This window comes from Thrips palmi, unplaced genomic scaffold (assembly GCF_012932325.1).
Source record: "Thrips palmi isolate BJ-2018 unplaced genomic scaffold, TpBJ-2018v1 HiC_scaffold_8, whole genome shotgun sequence".
Lineage (NCBI taxonomy): Eukaryota > Metazoa > Arthropoda > Insecta > Thysanoptera > Thripidae > Thrips > Thrips palmi.
In genome coordinates, this window is record NW_023144635.1 from 12,195,695 (window position 1) to 12,215,996 (window position 20,302).

The following is a 20,302-nucleotide window of genomic DNA, read 5'->3' on the forward strand; positions in this document are numbered from 1 at the left end:
CAACTCTTCCTGTAAATTTTCCATCTTGTGAGCACAAAGTTTTAGCTGTGAGTTGATAAGGCGGAGAGTGAGGTCTGAATAGTGACACCCTCTTTCCCCAATTGGTGATTTGTGGCTTCAGTGTCCTCTGAACCTGAGTTCTTTCGTCTTTGCGAGATACCAGGAAGTTTGCCATCACTAGGCTGCCACTTGACTTTGCAGCAATGGCTTGGGCGTCGATGCCGTGGGGTGGGGGGCACTGGGGCAACTCCAAGTTTTGGCAAGGAGGAGGAGGAAAATGCAACCTTTGGGGAAAAAGAATTTACTTACTTTGGATTCAAGAACTCAACTAGCGCCACAGGCAATGCCATTTTCTCGCCATCTATCAAAGACCATTAGGCGCACCAGGCACCAGTGGCGTGCGCAGAAATTTTGAAAGGGGGGGTCGGGCCATGCTTTTTGCCTACTTACAGGGGGAAAGTACCGCAATTTGCCTACCTTCCAGGCGGCTGTCTAGTGGCCAAAGGGGGGGGGGGTCATGACCCCCCTGACCCGGTGGCGAACCCAGGCGTTCACAGCGCTGCAGTCGCTCCGTGGGCAACGAAATTGGCCGGACCGGCCGGACCGCCCAATGCAGAACACTAGGTCATTCTTTTTCCCCAGTTAAAAACTTCGGTAACTCCAGTGCTATTAGCGTGAGTTTGGACACCAAAGTAACCAGTGTTCAGTTGGCTAAGATGGTTGAGGTGTTGGCTGCCACGTATTGGGCTTGGGTACGAATCTCGGGAGTACCACTCTTTTGCCCCGTTAGGACTCGACCCAGTTACTTCTGGCGCCGTGAAGTTAGGCCACCCGTTCGACACGCCACCGCGCTGTGTGGCGCCGTGAAGGTAGGCCACCCAGTCGACACCTCACGGCGCGGTGATATGAAATCTAAGACATCCTGGCTATAAGAAAAGCAAACTCGCGTTTTTCCCCTGTGAAGAGGCAAAAGAGTTCCCCTCATCGGGTCCCCACCCCCCCTACCCCCCTCCCCGAAGGGAGGCTGGAGTAGAGGCATCATAAAGGGTACATGGAAATTCAGTCCCGGGAATACTCCCAGACGAACCGACCTGGTGGCGAACCAGGGCCTCAGGGAAACTTGGTGCCGCCGCCCTGCCCACTACGCTACGGCGACACACACGGGACGAATGTCCAATCTTAGAGTGATGGTACTGGATTTGAGAGGTGAGCTGGGGAAAAATCAACCCACCTGGGATTCGAACCCAGGATGTTCTCGAGCCAGCCATCACCTCAACCAACCGAGCCACCATAACACTGCTTACGGTGGCGTCCAATCTTAGAGTGATGGTACTGGATTTGAGAGGTGAGCTGGGGAAAAATCAACCCACCTGGGATTCGAACCCAGGATGTTCTCGTGCCAGCCTTCACCTCAACCAACCGAGCCACCACAACACTACTCACGGTGGCGTCCAATCTTAGACTGATGGTACTGGATTTGAGAGGTGAGCTGGGGAAAAATCAGCCCACCTGGGATTTGAGCCCAGGATGTTTTCGTGCCAGCCATCACCTCAACCAACCGAGCCACCACAACACTACTTGCGGTGGTGTCCAATCTTAGAGTGATGGTACTGGATTTGATAGGTGAGCTGGGGAAAAATCAACCCACCTGGGATTCGACCCCAGGATGTTCTCGTGCCAGCCATCACCTCAACCAACGGAGCCACCACAACACTGCTTACGGTGGCGTCCAATCTTAGAGTGATGATATTGGATTTGAGAGGTGAGCTGGGGAAAAATCAACCCACCTGGGATTCGAACCCGGGATGTTCTCGTGCCAGCCATCACCTCAACCAACGGAGCCACCGTAACACTACTTATGGTGGCGTCCAATCTTAGAGTGATGGTACCGCATTTGAGAGGTCAGCTGGGGAAAGGAACAGCGCACCTGGGATTTGAACCCAAGATGATCTGGTAGCTGCCGTCATCTCAACCATCCGAGCCACCAAAACGCTGTCTTCAGTGGCAACCGATCTCAGATTGATGGTAACTTACTTGAAAAGCAAACTGGGGAAAATATTGACCCACCCGGGATTCAGACCAAGGATGACCTGATGGCTGCTATCATCTCAAGGATAAGGAAGGTAGATTCCTCAACGAGCTGAGCCACCCAGCCACTCCTAACGTTAGCACTCCACAATGGCGCAAGACTTTTGGCAAAAGCGGTCGACCACCTCAGATTTGTCTGAAATTGAAAAATAATTGAGTTGGAGCCCAAAGCGAGTAACTTATTCTTTTGGCCAAAATGTTGCTGCCCCCCTTGCCAAAACTTGGGTGGGGCGTTTCCCCGGTGTCCCACGGCGTCGCCGCCCCTGCGGCAAGGCACCGCTTTGCCCACCCCTGGAATGCGATCGCGTCGCCGCTCTGTGCAATGGACATGCCATATGAAGTGATTAAAAAGATTTTGGATTCCAATCCCATTTATTTAAATGTTCTCTTTTGTTATATAAAATGACAGGGAAGGACAACAATTACATAGGGTAGAGTGCAAAAGTGTACTCAGCTATAAGTACTCAGTACTTCATAACAATGCAAAGAGAATAACAACGTATTTCTACACACAACCAGCAAACAAAATAAATAGAAGAGTAAGAGAAAGAAAAAGACACAGTCAAATTGTTGTATTTCATGCTCCCAACAACAGGAGAAAAAGAGCAATGTTATTCAAAGCTGTTTTCATCAATAACATACACATGATATGTCTCTAAAATCAACTTTCAGAAAGTCTACAAATACAGTTTAGAGTCTTTTATAGATGCCAACTGGCCAGTTGGTAAAATAGATTTATGGGGGATTTTCAGAAAATACCCTAAAGCAGAAAAGGGGAGGGGGGATTTTTATACATTAATCCAGGATAGCTCTGTCAAGAATAGGGTGCTACAGAGCAGGTCGTCCACAGTGGAACAGTGAAATATCATTTCCATTCGGCAGGCAAGGGTAGTCTACTCGAGGCGTTAGACAGTACAATGCAACGTTTTTCTGTACAAGCAGAGATTCTCTAAATTCAGAATATATGATACAACATCTATTAAAAATTTAGTCATGAATGTTACATGAAAGGTTTTAAAAGGTTCATATACGCTGGTTGGTTAATACACAACAGTCTCAAGAAGAAAGAGGCTAGAGAACTCTGTTTGATAAAACTCATTAATTTATTCATGATATGAACCAGATCACTACCGAAAACTCCGAAAATGAACCTAGGATAGTATTTCTAGAAGCTCACGCACATTCTTTTGCTACACAATTGCCTTAAAGTTCACAAAACGTTTTATTTTCTCTAATTTCTTGCAGCCGTGAGGCGATGAAACTAATTTTTTTAAAAAACAGAGCAATTCCACTTTAATTTTGCAAACTGGAGGTCATCCTCATGCCTAAAACTGTGGGAGTAGGCGCCCCGCGGTGAGACATTGACGATTTCTCCTTAACACGTTCCAGCACCGGCCGGGTGGGCCGCCCCTCTGACAACGATCATCAATAGCGAGACTCGAGAATCGTGACCATCATTGCATCAAACTCTACTTCATCAACTCGTCCAAACACATTCTCCTATTCGCAGCGGCACCCTCCCCAGTTCTAAATGTAAGGTGGGAAATTTGACATACAAGATGAGGAGTCCCATGAGAATTTTTTGATCAAGTGGAGTAATGTTTAAAGCTGCATTTGAATCTTACCGGCTGAATCACGGCTCCGTCTCTATAAGACAATAACGTCCCCTCTACGATATTAATACTCTAATACACTGTGAAGATTTATACTTTACATACCCTTACACCGTACTGGTAATTGTACTTGAAAATGAAAAAAGAGGAGAAAAGAAAAGAAGACACACTTAAGACACGCATGAAGAAATGAGGGAATGGATGTGCATTTGTACTCTTTGTACCACGAAACGTTATCCTTACTTTACAAACCGACAATTAACATTTATTCAGAGTGGCAGTGCTTGTCGACGCCCCGACACACTTTTCCCGTCAAAGCACACAGGGAGCCCGAAGGGAGGCAGACAAGGAACAAACACCGCTACACACTCGCGCTTCTTGCAAGAGAGCGACGTCATATCATAATATAGCAACAATAATAATGTAATAATAATAAAACAAATTAATAGTCGATCTAATAAAAAAAAACATTTCAATAAAATAGAATAATAAGTTAACAGCAGAGGATAAAACAACGAAATTCTAAGAAGTAATTGAGTTGTTCATTCATAAATACACGCAACGTGTGGCATTGCACTAACAAGGTCGCTCCCATCCTCAGAAATAACGACATAAAAATTGATAACCAACAATGATAGTAACGGATATGTGACGCAGCACAGCGACGCGTTTGCAGGCCCCGTCCAGGGCATTTTAGTTCCCCGGCCGACTTGCCCGCACTTCCCCTCTGTCGTCTCAGCAGGAAGGCGGGTCCTGAAGACACGATGGCACGGGTGTGCAAACGGCCCTGTCTCGCCCCTACATCGGCAATAAAGACACTCATTGAACACATAGTGTATGGAAATCGTGGATCACATATCGGGTTGATTATTAAACTCGTAAGGCTACTTGTAATATTATCATTAATTTACACAGCCGCGGACAGAAAAGAGTAACAATATGTATACACAACAAGAAAAGACGTAGGTTTGGTACCCCCCGGTATGGTCACTGCCACTATTATCGTGTTTCAAACACTTTTATATATATAAGAACGCGTTTAATAGTAAGATGATTGAGACAGATGTTTACATTCACGATTGCTAAGAAATATGTACAACGATGTTCCGAGTAATATTTTATATGAACTCTGACGTGTATGGATAAAGTACACGTACATAACACGAAATTTACATATATATTGCGTCTCGCGCAAATCTAAAATGATAAACATATGTATAAATAAATGTAAGTCATGTATACCACGCTAGAACTACGTCGCGAGAAAGACCAGATCAGACCGCCTGCTACATGACTCAATGCCCTAATCTGTAATGATATGTTTGAGGAGCCAAATAAGAGCGCCGATATCTCGATAGCAACGCCAACTTAAAACGAAATCCTCCCCTAGACAAACTAAACGAAGGAGTAAATGGTGGCAACAACTACGGATCTACATAGGCCTACTTAGAAGGAGATTTTACAGAGGTCGCCGCACTCGATTGGATATGGTTAGGGTTGCAGAAGAGTCGGCAGGAACGTCGCAGGGCCATCGGGCGGGGTTTGAGGCTTCGACGCCACCCTACTCACAAAACAAACAGGTCTCGAGAGATTGTCGTCGCTAATTGAAGCTGTGCCGGCCGAGGCCGAGGGTGCCGAGGCATAGGCAGGCAGGGCGCCCCTTGGGGACCACCGCTCGGTGCTTTGGCGAAGCAAGCACGCTGATTCTGAGAGTCGTTACCGTCGCTCTGTCTCTCTTGCACTCACGAGGCGTCCCGTAGAGGTGCGAGAGAGACAGAGCGACGAAAACGACTCTCGGAATCGGCCTACAGGGCAGAGCGCCTGTGAAGCGGCGCGTAGGCAGCACGCCGGCGCGCGTGCACGACGGGCTGGCCTACCTCGGAGTCTCCCAGGCGCTCAGCGCGGCTGCGCAGTACACGAGGTACGTTCGTCTTTTTTGCGCCTGGTTGACACCGTGTCACGAGTGTCCTTCTCACGAATCGAAGGGACTCCCCGCCTCACCCGCCCCGCCAGGCTTGACGAATAGAGCGTCAGCCCGGCCCGACACAACTTTGCTCAAAAGAATACATGAAACTTAAAACAGATTTTGCTTGCAAAATACCCTGGCGTTCCAGCATTGCTGCCTACAACTACTCGTCACGGCAGAAGAGAGTGAAAATGAGTGTAGAAAGTATGGTTTGATAAGAAATATCTTAACTATTAAGTTAAAAGATCGGGAGATGGATAAAAAAGTCTCCCCTTATAAAAAGTGTCCCATCCTTTATACGCGATAAAACGTGCACATTTTTCACATAGTGCATGATGAGCTGCTACTAAGTCTTGGTTTTTCGTTGGCCAGTCGTATATTTTGAGATCTTTAAAACTTCGCGATACTCACGGAGTTGTCTAGAGTGGAAGGCACGGTTCTTAGTCTGTTGCAGTCCTCCCTCCTGATCGCGGCTCTAACGCTCTCACGCAATATCTCATTTCGATCGCTTCATTTCGTAGCCGCTTTGCGAGAAAACGCTACTTTAGTCGCCGCGCGTTTGGCTACAGTCTTATAACGCAGTAACGAGTCGCTACCAAGTTCACACTGTCTTTTTATTGTTACAGAAAAGATTTTAAAAAGTTCTTTCGTCCTCAGAGGCAATATTTTTCAGACAGTGTGAGTCCCTGGAGCCGACTCGCCAGGCGCAGAGTTCAACACTCGTCGATGAGAGAGACAGAAAGTTAAACAAAGTTGATGAGCAACTCAGTCTCGACGCGAATACGCTAGCGTAAATTATTATTGCATACATCAGTACGATTGTCTCTTTGTTCACGAATGATTGTGCAACGAATAATCTGCGGTACGCCACGGCACCTTCAGTTCAAAAATTTCCGAAAGAATGTCACAACACGCCTCTCTCCGGTTCGCTCTCAGGGCGTCGCAGAGCCACGGCAGAGCCGACGCCGCCCAGGCTCTTATACATAGTCATTGGGGAGCGAGACGCCCCAGCACTTACTTTACGTGAATAATACATTATTATGGCATCGATTATTCTTAGTCAGTCAAACACAAAGTACGAGTTCTCTTTTTTTGTTTTGCTTTTTTTTCCGAAGCGGGGAAAATCCAAACGGAAACAAACTCTTCCTTCTCGTCCGCGCAATCTCAGTAGTCCCTCCCTCCCGGGGCCCAAGGGCGCAGGGCCCCGTCGTCCAATCAAACTGCAGCCGCCAATCAAACCCTCGCCTCTCGCCTCGTCGTCACGCCTCCGCCAGGCCTACGCCATGTCTTCGTCCGCCTTGGGGATGTCGAAGATCTCCGCGAAGAGCGGCGGCAGCCGCAGCAGCGTCCAGTTGGCGCGCAGCCAGTCCAGGCTGGAGCAGTGCCTGGCGCTCAGCGCGCGCAGCTCGCTCAGCCGTTGCAGCAGCAGCCCCACCAGCGACGTCTCGCCGGGCCGCGTCATGGACACCTGCAGCAGCGAGAGCATGCGTTAGGCCAGCTACCGGGACGTCATGCAGCCACCAGGCCGTCGCCAGCCACCAGGCCGTCAGGCCAGCCACCAGGCCGTCAGGCCAGCCACCAGCCGTCAGACCAGCCACCAGGCCGTCAGGCCAGCCACCAAGCCGTCAGGCCAGCCACCAGGCCGTCAGGCCAGCCACCAGGCCGTCAGGCCAGCCACCAGGCCGGCAGGCCAGCCACCAGGCCGTCAGGCCAGCCACCAGGCCGTCAGGCCAGCCACCAGGCCGTCAGGCCAGCCACCAGGCCGTCAGGCCAGCCACCAGGCCGTCAGGCCAGCCACCAAGCCGTCAGACCAGCCACCAGGCCGTCAGGCCAGCCACCAGGCCGTCAGGCCAGCCACCAGGCCGTCAGGCCAGCCACCAGGCCGTCAGGCCAGCCACGAGGCCGTCAGGCCAGGCCAGCCACCAGGCCGTCAGAGAGTGGCCGCCGTGACCCTCCCTTCCACGCTTCCACGCGACGTACCTGCAGCCGGAGGGCGTCCAGCACCTTGTCCTGGTACGCGCGGACGGCCTTGACGTCGGCCAGCCCCGCGCGGTCGGGGGACAGCAGCACGGCGCCGCACAGCAGCCCCGTCTCCGGCTCGCTCAGCCCCAGCGCGCCCATGGAGGAGCACATGCTGAGGATGGAGCCCACCAGCTCGCCCTGTCCACCACAACATACAGGTCGATGAAGAGGAAGCTCCAGTGTTCGGACTTTCGAGGCTGACAGACTGGCCCAGCTTGCGACCAGCCGGCCGCCGCCGGCTTGAGATGCCTCAAAAGCCCGAACACTGCGAAGCTCAACAAATCGGTCGTCGTCCGAGTTTGGGGTCGATACTCACGTCGTACATGGTGGTGAGCTGGCTGCGCGTGAAGGTGGTGCCGTCCCACATGGTGAGGCCGTGCTCCGTGGCGAGCCGCGAGACGTGCACCAGCCACACCTCCAGGAAGCCCACCTTGATGAGGATCAGCTGGTCGTCCTGCGACAGCTCCAGGAAGCCTGCGCCACAAGAAGCACGCCGACGTTAGTTGCGGGGAAGGGTCAAGGTTCAAGGTTCGAGGTTGAAGGTTTATGGTTCAAGGTTCAAGGTTTGAGGTTCAAGGTTGAAGGTTTGAGTTGAGGTTCAAGGTTGAAGGTTTGAGTTGAGGTTCAAGGTTGAAGGTTTGAGTTGAGGTTCAAGGTTGAAGGTTTGAGGTTCAAGGTTGAAGGTTTGAGATTCAAGGTTGAAGGTTTGAGGTTCAAGGTTGAAGGTTTGAGGTTCAAGGTTGAAGGTTCGAGGTTCAAGGTTCGAGGACTTCCAACAACGGCTTCGTCAAGCATGAGCCTCCGGAAAGAAGGCTAAAAGCGCTTTGCGGGAGTGCGACGCCGTGGCGACGCGCAGACTCACCAGGCACCCTCTTGGCGAACTCCACCACCCTGGTGACGCACGGCACCAGCAGGGAGGCGAACTGCTGCCACAGCGTGGTGCGTAGCCGCTGTGCCGGCTCCAGCTGGCTGAGGGCGGCGGGGCCCAGCGACAGCGTGGACGTCAGCGAGTCCGGCGAGGACGGCGCCGACCCGGCCGCCGACCCAGCCGCCGACCCGGACACGGAGCCCGACACGGAGCCCGTCGACGTGGTGGCCACGGCCCCGGGACTGGAGTCGCTGTCACTCTGCGCCGAGGATAGTGGTGTTGCAGTGTGGGTTCGTCGAGCTCCTCCTCGTGGAGGTGCAGAAGCACGCAGAGCCGGCCGCAGTGCGAGCGCCTGTGAACGGCAGGGTAGGCAGCCCCGCCGGACGGCCGACACACCGACCCAGCGGGCTGCCTACCCTGCCGTTCACAGGCGCTCGCGCTTGGCGCTGCGGCTGGCTGGCGCACAGTGGGCCAGAAGACCGGTGGAGACGGTCAAAATCCCGGATGCGCTTCGAGCTCCAGAGTCGCTAAATGAGACTTGAATCGAGCGTGTGACCCCACCAATGGATTTGTCGTTCGGAGAGCAATCCATTGGTGGGGTCACACGCTCAGTTCGAGTCCCACTTAGCGACTCTGGAGTTCAAAACGCGTCGATGAATGGTAAGCCGCCTCCACCGTTCTTCTGGCCCACTGTGCGTTCGGCCAGGAAGCACGCCGATGAACTCACCCGCGGCCTGGCCTGCGCCAGCGGCTGCCCGGCGGGCCGGCGCACCGTGTCCCTCGTCGCCTCCTCGGTGTAGTTGCAGTGCGCGCGGTGGGCCGCCGTGACGCCGGCGATCATGTCCAGCAGCTGCTGCTGCTCCACGGCGGGGTCCACCTCGGCGGCCACCTCGTCCACGCCGTCCGCGCTGCCCGTCGACTCGAGCGACTCAGCGCGCTCCCTGGACCGCTTGGGGACGCGGCCGTACCGCACCGCTGAGAACAAGGAAGGCGGTCGATAACGCTCCGGGCTTTATTCGCACGCTGCGAGGAGAAAGCATCACGTGACTGGCACTTACAGTCGCGCGACATGCCGACCGCTAGACATTTCCTAAAGCGGCAGTACTGACACCGGTTCCTGTTGAGCCTGATGACCAGACACTTGCCGTCGCGCAGGCAGCGGTACTCGATCTGCTTCTGGATGCTGCGTCTGAAGAAGCCCTGCAACGCAGCGGACAGCGAGGGATTAGTAAGTCTGACAGCCTCAGGGGAAGGGGGCGGGATTTGAACCCGTGACGCTCACCTTGCAGCCCTCGCAAGAGGTGACGCCGTAGTGGTAGCCCGACGCCTTGTCGCCGCACACCTTGCAGGGGATGAAGGTCTTGGCGGGGGTCGAGCTGTTGGAGTCGGCCGCCGCGAAGTGTTGCTCTGAAACACGGCCAGGCACCAGGTCACTAACCGCATCGCGAGCCATGCTCTGGAACCCTAGAAAGCTGCCTACAACCCTGGAACCCTTTGACCCTGCAACACGGCCAGGCACCAGGTCACCAACCGCATCGCGAGCCACGCTCTGGAACCCTAGAAAGCTGCCTACAACCCTGGAACCCTTCGACCCTGGAACTTTGGAACCCTGGAAACCCCGGAATCCTTGGAATAAGCCCTGGGGTCCTGGAACCCTGGAACTCCAGAATCTCTCCAGAACCTCAGAACCAAAGAACCCCAGAACCCTGGAGCGCTGGAACCCTACAACCCGAAACCCTGGAACCCTGTGGAACCCTGAAACCCTGGTGGAACTAGACCACGGGCCGCGGGTAAACAGCGAGGCAGTGGCGTAGCGGCTTTGGACCAAAACACGGCGGTGGCGGCGCGCCTCGAGCATTCCAATCATTATTTATTTGCCTACCGCTGCCTTTCCGCGCAACGAGCTCGCTGGGAAAGGAACGCCACCGCCCCTCCTTCCCCTTCCCCTCCCCCTTTCTCTCGTCTTCAGGTCCTCGGTCGGGTACAGCGCCACAAACGAGCGCGCAACAACAAGGACGAGAAGGACAGCGAGAAGCAGCTTCCGCCACCGCCGCCGCCGCACCAGTTGATATGATAGGCTAGGCTCCGCACGCCTTGGCGCGCCTTGGCGCACGCACGGCGTCCACGGCGGGGCGCACGGCATGGCGTGGCACGGCACGGCACGGCACGGCGCGGCAAGGCACGGCACGGCACGGCACGGCACGGCACTGCACGGCGCGGCAAGGCACGGCAGGGCGCGGCGGAGCGGCTGGTTGGCGCGGCTAGGCTAGGCCAGGCTCGGGGCCGCTGACCCTAGAGAAGAAGACTGGTCCTAGAGTGACCACCGCGCGCCACTAGACGCTAGAGTGGCCAACCGGCCGTGCCGTGCCGCCGCGCATCGCCCATCTCCGCTCTGCGGCAGGGCAGGGCGACCGGGCCCCTTTTGCTTTTGGCGGGAAAACGGGGAAACGATATTTCGTCTCGTCCCCGTACGGCGCGGCACGGCGTGGCGCGGGGAAGGGTGGGCAATCATAAATATGGATCGTGTTTGGGCTGCCGGGACTCCGACAGCGCCTCTCACGTAAAAAAGAAAACACAGAAAGTTTGATTAAATTCTTAGGGAAACGAAATGACGGGTGGGCGGCGGCTGCTTCTGTCGAATCGGAGCGTCCGGGCGGGGCGAAGGCATGCAGACTGATTCCGGGAGTCGTTTTCGTCGCTCTGTGTCTCTCCCACCAGGGGGTAGAGAGCTCAAATGAGCGCACACGGCTGTTCGGATATGTTACGAGCCGAAGCACTTTTCGGCTTCCGAAGATACCCGAAATCGTCGACGCTCGCTCGTTGAAACCTCTGCTTCCGGTTCGACACCCGCCTTTTTCGGAAGCTGGCCAACAGAATCCCCCACCTCACCCCCTCGCCTAGTGTCTGTCGCCAACCTTCCCGACAGGTGCTGCCCTCTAGTAGCTATCGTTCGGCTCCGAGCGACCCGTCGGTAGTTCTTCGGGTTGCTTCGGTGACCGAGCCACCGAGCCAGCCGCAGTCCGGCTCGCCCGGCTCGACGCACAACCGAGTCGGGCGAGCCGAGCTCGGCAGAAGCCTTCGTTTTCGGTCGTTCGGACAGGCAGTGTTCGCTCGTTTGAGCTCTCTACCAGGGGGACCGCCGTGAGTGCGAGCGAGACAGAGCGACGACAACGACTCTCGCAGAATCAGTCTGCTAGCGGGGCGGCGGCGCGGGGTGGTGTGGTCGGGGTGGTCGGGGTCGGCCGGCAGGTGGCGATGCCCGCCTCCATTCTCATGCAGAATAATTTCCTCGGCGTTCCGAGTCCGCATCTCATCGATACAGCGCGCAGACCGCAGAGCGAGCAATGGCCCAGCAGCCTGATTCCGAGAGTCGTTCTCGTCGCTCTGCCTCTCTCGCATCCGTACGGCACGCCCCGTGAGTGCGAGAGAGACAGAGCGACGGCAAGGACTCTCGGTATCAGACTGCAGGCTGAGTTTTCTGGGCGGGGCACCCGGACCGCGAGTTCAGGGAGCTGCATCGCCCGTATCAGCGAAGGGCCTCTCGCACGGGATCGGCGTGCAGCGGCAGTCAGACTGACTGGTCCACTGGTCGCAGACGAGGAATCTGTCCAAGACGCCCAGCACTTTGTCCTTGTCCTTCGGGGACGTCGGGAAACTTCGGGGCCAGGTCAAACCGGGTCACAGTGGCCCAGAAGACCGGTGGAGGCGATCGAAATTCCGGACGCGTTTCGAGCCCCAGAGTCGCTAAATGGGACTCGAACCGGGGTGACCCCCACCTATGGATTCGGATTCCTCGTTCGGAGAGCGATCCACACGCTCGGTGTGAGTCCCATTCAGCGACTCTGGGGCTCAAAATTTTTGAGTCGAAACGCGTCTAGAGTTTTGGGCGCCAGCGCCGGTCTCCTGCTGGCCCAGTGTGCAGGGCCAGGGTGGCCGGGATACGTTTTCTGACACCACCTTGACCACGACCACGCACCGCTTAAGTACGCCCACTAACACGACGCTACGTTCTCACGCGTTCGATCTCGCCTAGAAGCCTCTACCCCATCTAGTGCCCGCTCTCGAAGCCGCGGCGTCAGGCTGTCAAACTCACCGGAAGATTCCACAGGTTCCGTCTTAATTGAGATTGCACCTGCGGAAAAAAGAAGAGACAGGCAATTAGTACCACATAAAGCACCGCTGCTGCTGCTCCTCCGGAGCCGCTCCGAGCTGCGCGTCGTCTCCGTCTTACCAGTGGCGGCGCGGGGGGCGGCGGGGGGCGGCAGCTCGGGGGCGGGGGCGGGCGAGGACGGCGGCTCGGAGCAGGCGGACAGGGGGCTGTGGTCGAGCGGGGCTGGCGCGTCGAAGAACGCCAAGCTGAAGGCGTCGTTGGGCTCAAAGCTGAGCTGGGACTCGAGAGGCCGGGGCAGGGGCCGAGGCAGGAGGGACTCCGTGGACGCGTCGAGGCCGTCCAGCACTTCCATGGCCACAGGCTTGGCCACAGGCTTGGCCACAGGCCGCGCGGGCCGCGCCCCAGCCTGCGCCCGCTGCGCCCGGGCCTTGCCCCCGCATCCCCTGGCCTGGCTGGCCTGGCTGGCCTGGCCTTACGGGCCCTGCGACGGGGTGGCCCTACAGCCCGAGGGCCTTCGGGGCCTCTACTGGGGCCTCAGGGCCTTCGGTTCGTCCTCCGGGGCCTCGCTAGCGTGGCTGGAAGTGGGGTGGAGACCATGAGCCGCCGGAAAAGTGGCGGGCCGAGTGGCGGGCCGACCACCTAGCACAGCACCTCACTGTGAGTTGATGTAGTATTTCATGTTTTTAGTGTTGTCTGTCAGTGTCACGAGTGTCATAAAGCAACGCAATTCAGGAACATGCAAGCCATGAAGCGGCGCCTGGCCCGATTAAGCGGCAGTTTAGTAAATTAAGCCTTGCTTTACGAGGCGGGGGACCTTAAATCTTCCGAAGCAGTAATGCTGTCTATGCAAACTAAAGCGGTGCTTCGGCTAATTAGCTCACGAGGTCGGAGCTGGATCTCTCGCGTGTCCTCTTGTTCCAACCGACAAAAATCTCTCGGCGATGCCAAAATGGAACACTTTTGCCTCAATTTTCTACCATTCATAGTAGAACCCTGCCTCCCGCCGTCCTCGCGGTGATGGCGATGTCCGCCGGGCAGGCAGGCCTTGGCCTGTCTCGGACTGCGCCGAGTCCATCAGCATCAGCTGGTGCGCGGCACGTCACCCACGTCACCACCAGCTGACTGACTCCGCGAGAGTCGTCCTCGTCGCTCTGCCTCTCTCGCACCTACACGGGCCGCCCCATGAGTGCGAGAGAGGCAGAGCGACGAAGACGACTCTCGGAATCAGTCCGCAGCGCCCTGACAGGCGACACTGGAACGACGTCGACGTCGTGCCGGCCGAGCGCGCCGCTTCCTCGTCGCGGTCCTCGTTCCTCGAGGAGGACGCCCTACTCGCGGAAGCCCCAGAACTCCCTGCCGCCAGTCGGCCAGGCTGGCCCACAACAAGAACAACATCAACGCAATCGGAATGATTGTTGTCGTTGTTGTTATTATTCTTTCGGTGCACCGAGCGATGCGGCGGCGCGGCGGGGTGCGGCGGGGCGCGGCGGGGCGGGGCGCACCGGCTAGGGGTGGCGGGGGGTGGGGGGCACGCGGGTCGATGCTATCACCGGCAGGTTCGCTAGGCTGCCGGGCGGGAGCGGAGGGGAGGGGAAAGGAAAGGCAAGGAAAAGGGGGGAGAGGGAGGGGAGGGGGGTATCGCCGGAATTATCTCCACGAGTCTTTAATTGCCGGCGGGCTGTTAGGAGGCGATTTGTCTTTCTTTCCGAACGGCCAGGCAGCGCCAGCCAGGCAGGCAGCGACCCTTGCCCGTGATGCACACTTGGCAGGCAATGCATGCAAGGGGAGGGAGGGAGGGGAGGGGAGGGGTCTCGTCTCCATTGTTCGGAAAACAACAGTGCCCCTGTCCTGACGGTCCTGACCCGTGGGGCGTGGGGCTCCACCCAGACAGACCGGCAGGGCGTCTGGGGGATGCAGTCCGCAGAAAGGATGAGTAGAGTAACTCGACGACGACGCGACGGTCCACTGGGATTTTTCAGCGGGGTCTCCTGGAGGAGGGCATGGCTGTGTTTCCCCGACCGCCGCGCACGCCATGTCCTGCCCTGCGGTGCCCTGTCCTGTGCCGCCCTGCCCTGCCGTGCCGTGCCGTGCCCTGCCCTGCCCCAGGCCGGCGGCCGGCGGGGTATGGCATCCCAAGCACGACGCGGACACCGCACGACGGCATTGAACTTGACCGTATTGAAATGCTCAGCACACTTTCTGCTTCGGCGTGGGCATCCTTTGCGCGCGCGCACACACACACACACACACACACACACACACACACCACGTTCGCGCACACCGTACACGTACAGCGTACATCGGCGACCGGCGACCGCCACTCTACTGTTTTTGTTTTACCCTGTTGCTAACACTTTTAAAGTTTGTTGTTGTTGTTGTTTCGGTTTGGTGACGCGCCGTCTCTTTCCAGTGCACCCAAAAGGGAGACCGATTGATTCGAAAATTTACAAAAACTCGTCGGGGTCCATTTTCGGAAACAACAAGAAGAACGAAAACCCGCGTTGTTAATGGCGCCAAGTTGAAACGGGCCCGTTGTCCGTCCACCTGTCCGCGGGTCCGGCGGGTCCATTGGTCCCGCGGCGCCTCTGCAGCCATTCACGCATTCCGCGTCGCGGCTCCTGCAGCCAAATTCTCTGCCCCCCTCCCCCTTCCCCACTTGGGCCTTCCCCCACCTGGCCGTCGAGCGCACCGAGCAGCAGCGGCAGCCGCCCGGGGCCGCGTCCACGCCGTCCACGCCGTGTCGGTTGGCTGGGCTGCTGGACCACCGCGGCTATTCCGGGCCGGACCCCCGAATACCGGATTCCAGCCCGGCAGGGCAGGGCAGGGCAGGGCAGGGCAGGGCAGGGCAGGGGCAGGGCAGGGCAGGGCAGGGCAGGGCAGGGCAGGCAGGGCAGGGCAGGGCAGGGCAGGGCAGGGCAGGGCAGGGCAGGGCAGGGCAGGGCAGGGCAGGGCAGGGCAGGGCAGGGCAGGGCAGGGCAGGGCAGGGCAGGGCAGGGCAGGGCGGGCAGGGCAGGGCAGGGGCAGGGCAGGGCAGGGCAGGGCAGGGCAGGGCAGGGCAGGGCAGGGCAGGGCAGGGCAGGGCAGGGCAGGGCAGGGCAGGGCAGGGCAGGGCAGGGCAGGGCAGGGCAGGGCAGGGCAGGGCAGGGCAGGGCCGCGATGGCCCACGTGCTCCACGCCACGCCGCGCCATGCCGGGCGTGTGGGCCGAGTCCAGCAAAAGCGATGCCCAACGTCACTTATTTATTTCGTCGCTCTGTCTCTCTCGCACTCACGGGCTGTTCCGCATGGGCGCGAGAGAGACAGAGCGACCAGATAGACAGCGCGGATAATCAGTCCGGCAGCTGCAAAGCAGCGATGCACCGCGAGCCAAGCAAGCGAGTAACGAAACTAAGTGAGCTGAAGCCAAATAAACAAACAATTGCAGGAAAAGCTTTGCATCCAAAATTCTTTTGCAACCAAACAGCCAAAGGATGCAATGCAACTGAAAGGCGCTCCATCACCATGGCACGTATTCCATGGAAGTATTTGTGCAATTTACATCATGTAATATTTTTTGCAAAAAAAATAATAAAAAAATAAGCTTATGCAGGGTCACTTAATTAAAGAACCATGTCGGGGAGAGAGGGCGTCAACCTCCCGTCAACACGCGACACGCAGTCATTGTTTCGTTGTGTCGTCGGATTGTTGTTGTTGTTCTTGCTGCTGTCACGGGTAGAGAACAGAGGGAGTCCGAAAGGGGGGGGGGACAATATGACAAATAATGCATCCACGGGGAATGAATTGAGTCCCGCAGAGCTCTTGCCAGAAACAGTCGGGTCTCGTTCATTTTCGGTCGCGGTGCATTGTCTGTGTGTGTCGTGTGTGTGTGGTGTGTTTGGTGTGTGTGTGTGTGTGTGTGTGTGTGTGTGTTTGTAAAACCATGAAGTGTGTGGTGTGTGTGTGTGTGTGTGTGTGTGTGTGTCTGCGTGTGTGTCTGCGTGTGTGTCTGCGTGTGTGTCTGCGTGTGTGTTGTCTGTGTGCCGCTCTGCGTTTGGCACTTCGACACAGCCGCAACGCAGCCCCGCCACAGCCAACGCGGCCCAGACACATTGACCATTGACGGCGTCCTCGGCGTCGGCGCCTCCAGGCACAACAAACATACGAAAGGCGTCAGCGCGGCCCGGTGCAGCCCGACGACGACGTCCTGCGCATCCTGGGCGTCGCAAAGTGCATAATCCAGTGGCACTCGCACACACACACATTCACACGCACACACACACAAACGGACGCGCGCGCGTGCGGCGCTGCGGGGACGTCGGCGCGGCGCTGACACTCTCGGAGCACGCGGAGGCCGTCGTCGGCCACCTCGTCGTCCTGCCTCGGCCAGCAAGTGCCTCGCGGGGCGCTCGGTCTCGGAGTGCGTGTTGTGTGCGTTCCGCGGCCCCCACTCACTCCCCCACTGCCCCCTCCCCCTTCCCTCCACACGCCTCTCGCGGCGCGAACAGCGAACGACGGCGAGCCCGCCGAGCCCAGCAGCCCAGCACCGGGCAATAGTCGGCAATAGGCTCACGGAGACACAGCCGCGGATCTCCGCCTCTCTCCGCCTCTCTTTCCGTCTCTCTCCCGCCTCTCCTTTGTCTCGGTCCGCCGCACTCTCTCCGCGCGGCGTCCCTCTAGTCTCTCTAGTCTCTCCATTCTCTCCTGCGGCGCGGCGTTCTTCGCCTGCTTTCCTTCGGACGCGCCGTGCGCCGGACACGCAGCACGGCGCAGCATAGGTCGAGCGCTGCCGTCGCCCTGCCTCTTGAAGGCGACAGAGGCAGCGGTTTTAGCGTCAGTCTGCAGCAGACTTATTCCGAGGTTTGTTTTCGTCGCTCTGTCTCTCTCGCACCTAAGACAGGTGCCACATGAGTGCGAGAAAGACATCGATGAAACCGACTCTCGGCGTCAGTCTGCACTGCAGCCCGGGCCACTACTTGCCCAGCCAGACGCCGCGGCCCACAGTGGGCCAGAAGACCGGTCGAGGCGCGTTTTGAGCTCCAGAGTCGCTGAATGGGACTCAAAATGAGCGTGTGACCCCACCAATGGATTGCTCTCCGAACGAGGAATCCATAGGCGGGGTCACACGTTCGGTTCGAGTTTAGCGACTCTGGAGCTCAAAAAACGCGTCTAGAATTTTGTCCGCCTCCACCGGTCTTCTGGCCCACTGTGCGGCCCCTGCAAAGACTGAACGCACCCGCACGCACCGCACTGCAGGCTGATACCGAGGAGTCGTTCTGTCGCTCTGTCTCTCTCGCACCCACACGGGGCGTCCCGTCCCATGAGTGCGAGAGAGACAGAGCGAGTCCGCGGCCGCCGCCTTGACATTGCCCTTGCATCGCTATTTCGGGCATCATCGCCATCATCGCCGCCCTGGAGATTACCTAACCGTCCGGCCAAGACAAAGGCAGCGGAGGAGGAGGAGGAGGAGGAGGAGGAGGAGGAGGAGGAGGAGGAGGAGGAGGAGAGTGAAAGGAAAGACAGAGAGAGGCAGGTTGAGGCCCGGCGCAGGAAGGAACCGCGACAGAGATGGAGAGCGGCCAGGCCGAAGCCAGGCGGGAGCGGAAAAGAGTCAACGACCTGCGCCGCGCTCCCCCCCCCCCCCCCCCTCCTCCACGTATTGGAAGCCCAGAGCGCGCGCTGGATTGTTAGCAAGCAAGAACCGCGAGTAGCGTCTGTCCCGGCCAAGCAGTGCGATACAGTGTACGATACCGAGCGAGCCGAGCGCGCCGCGTTCGCTCGAGAGCAAATCGGGAAGCGCTCCGGAACGAATAATGGAACGATCCGCCCGTCGTCGGTCTGCAGACTGATTCCGAGAGTGGTCGCTCTGTCTCTGTCGCACTCATGGGGCGTCCCGGGCAGGTGCGACAGCGGCAGCGCGACGCGGAAACGGCACTCGGAATCAGTGTGCTGGCCGGGGTCAACAAGGCGCAGGGAACGACCAACCACCGCGTCTCGGGGACGACGACAACGACGTCTGTCGCGGCGGCCTGGTCCGCCTGGTGGAAAGCGCACAGTGGGCCAGAAGACCGGTGAAGCGGCCACAATTCGAGACGCGTTTTGAGCTCCAGAGTCGCAAAATGGGACTCGAACCGACCGTGTGACCCCACCAATGGATTGCTCTCAAGACGAGGAATCCATTGGTGGGGTCACACGTTCGGTTCGAGTCCTGCTTAGTGACTCGGGAGCTCAAAACGCGTCTCGAATTTTGGCCACGTCCGCCGGTTCCTGGCCCACTGTGCGACGTCTGTCGCGGCGGCCTGGTCCGCCTGGTGGAAAGCGGCGGCGGTTCAATAGAACCGACTTGCGCGCGCGGGAGCGGGAAGAGGAGGCAACAACAAGGAAATGGGGGAAACGTGAAAAGCCTTTCCCGCATTTTCATTCCTTTTTCGCGGCGGCTGCTGCGGATGGACGCGACGAGGCGGGATTTAGGGGTGGGGGCGGTGAAGGGGGACGAGGAGGGAGGGAAGGCCACAAAGGCGGCGCGCTTTCCGCCAGCACGGCCAGCTCGGGCAGCGCAAGCACACTGCCGGTTTGATTAAACCGAAGCGCACGTTAGTTAATAAGGCCCCGCTCTGTGCTTTCGGCCGCCAGGGCCCCCCGGCCCGTCACAAACAACGCCGCGCCGACAACGCCAACATCGCCGCGTCGCGCCACAGTGGGCCAGAAGACCGGCGGGGGCGGCCAAAATTCTCGACGCGTTTTGAGCTGCAGAGTCGCTAAATGGGACTCGAATCGAACGTGTGACCCCACCAATGGATTGCTCTCCGAACGAGGATTCCATTGGTGGGGTCACACGTTCGGTTCGAGTCTCATTTAGCGACTTTGGAGCTCAAAACGCGTCTTGAAATTTGTCCGCCTCCGCCAGTCTTCTGGCCCACTGTGCGCGCCGCCGCCCTGTGTTCCGCGTTCCGCGTTCCGCTCTAATCCTGCGCCCTCCGTTTGGCCGTGTCGCTCCCGGCGTCTCTATTGGCATCGAGTGACCCAGTTTCGCCCTGAGCCCCGCGCGCCGAGCGCTGCGCAGCGCCCGCCGCTCTGCAGACTGATTCCGAGAGTCCTTTCCGTCGCTCTGTCTCTCTCGCGCTCACAGGGCGTTGCGTACATGTGCGAGAGAGACAGAGCGACGAAAACGACTCTCGGAATCAGTGTGCTGCCGCCGTCGCCGACCGGGAGACGAACCGGGTGTGTAGAGGGTCGGCGCGTCCCGGTCGTTTCGCCGCTCCGTCTCTGTCACACCCATGGCGCGGGCCGCGCGGGTGCGAGAGAGACGGGGCGACGCAACGGCGGCGCGTCTCACGGCGGAGAAATGCGTAGGCGGCGGGCCGCTCGGGAGGCGCCGCTGATATCGTTAGCGTTTAATCTGAAGCGCAAACGTCTGCCGGGGGAGCGCTGCGCGGCGCGTCTTTCGCCAGCGGAACGGGCGGACGCGGCGTCTCGGGACGGAAAGCACGGAAAGCGGAGGAATGTCATAGCGACATGGAATTGGGAGGGGGAGGGGGGAAAGGGGGGGAGCGTCTGCCCGAGTCGCAATGCCTTCGCAAGACACAAGCCACGGCAGCGGAACCGGTTGGCAGAGCGAGTTCATTAACACTGGAAGGAAAAGAGAGAGAGAGGGGAGAG

General features: G+C 58.0%; 1 protein-coding gene across 1 annotated transcript; it reads right to left on the reverse strand.

The window, feature by feature from the left end:
* Positions 1-2,441: 2,441 nt before the first annotated feature.
* On the reverse strand, positions 2,442-13,020 carry LOC117653238 (ecdysone-induced protein 78C). Its single transcript, XM_034398766.1, has 10 exons — positions 12,908-13,020; positions 12,789-12,823; positions 12,651-12,689; positions 9,840-9,964; positions 9,616-9,757; positions 9,285-9,532; positions 8,552-8,816; positions 8,006-8,163; positions 7,648-7,827; positions 2,442-7,135 (listed from the first exon to the last, which is right to left on the reverse strand). The coding sequence occupies exons 1-10, from the start codon at positions 13,018-13,020 to the stop codon at positions 6,944-6,946; spliced, it is 1,497 nt and encodes a 498-aa protein (XP_034254657.1). The 3' UTR covers positions 2,442-6,943.
* Positions 13,021-20,302: the final 7,282 nt, after the last annotated feature.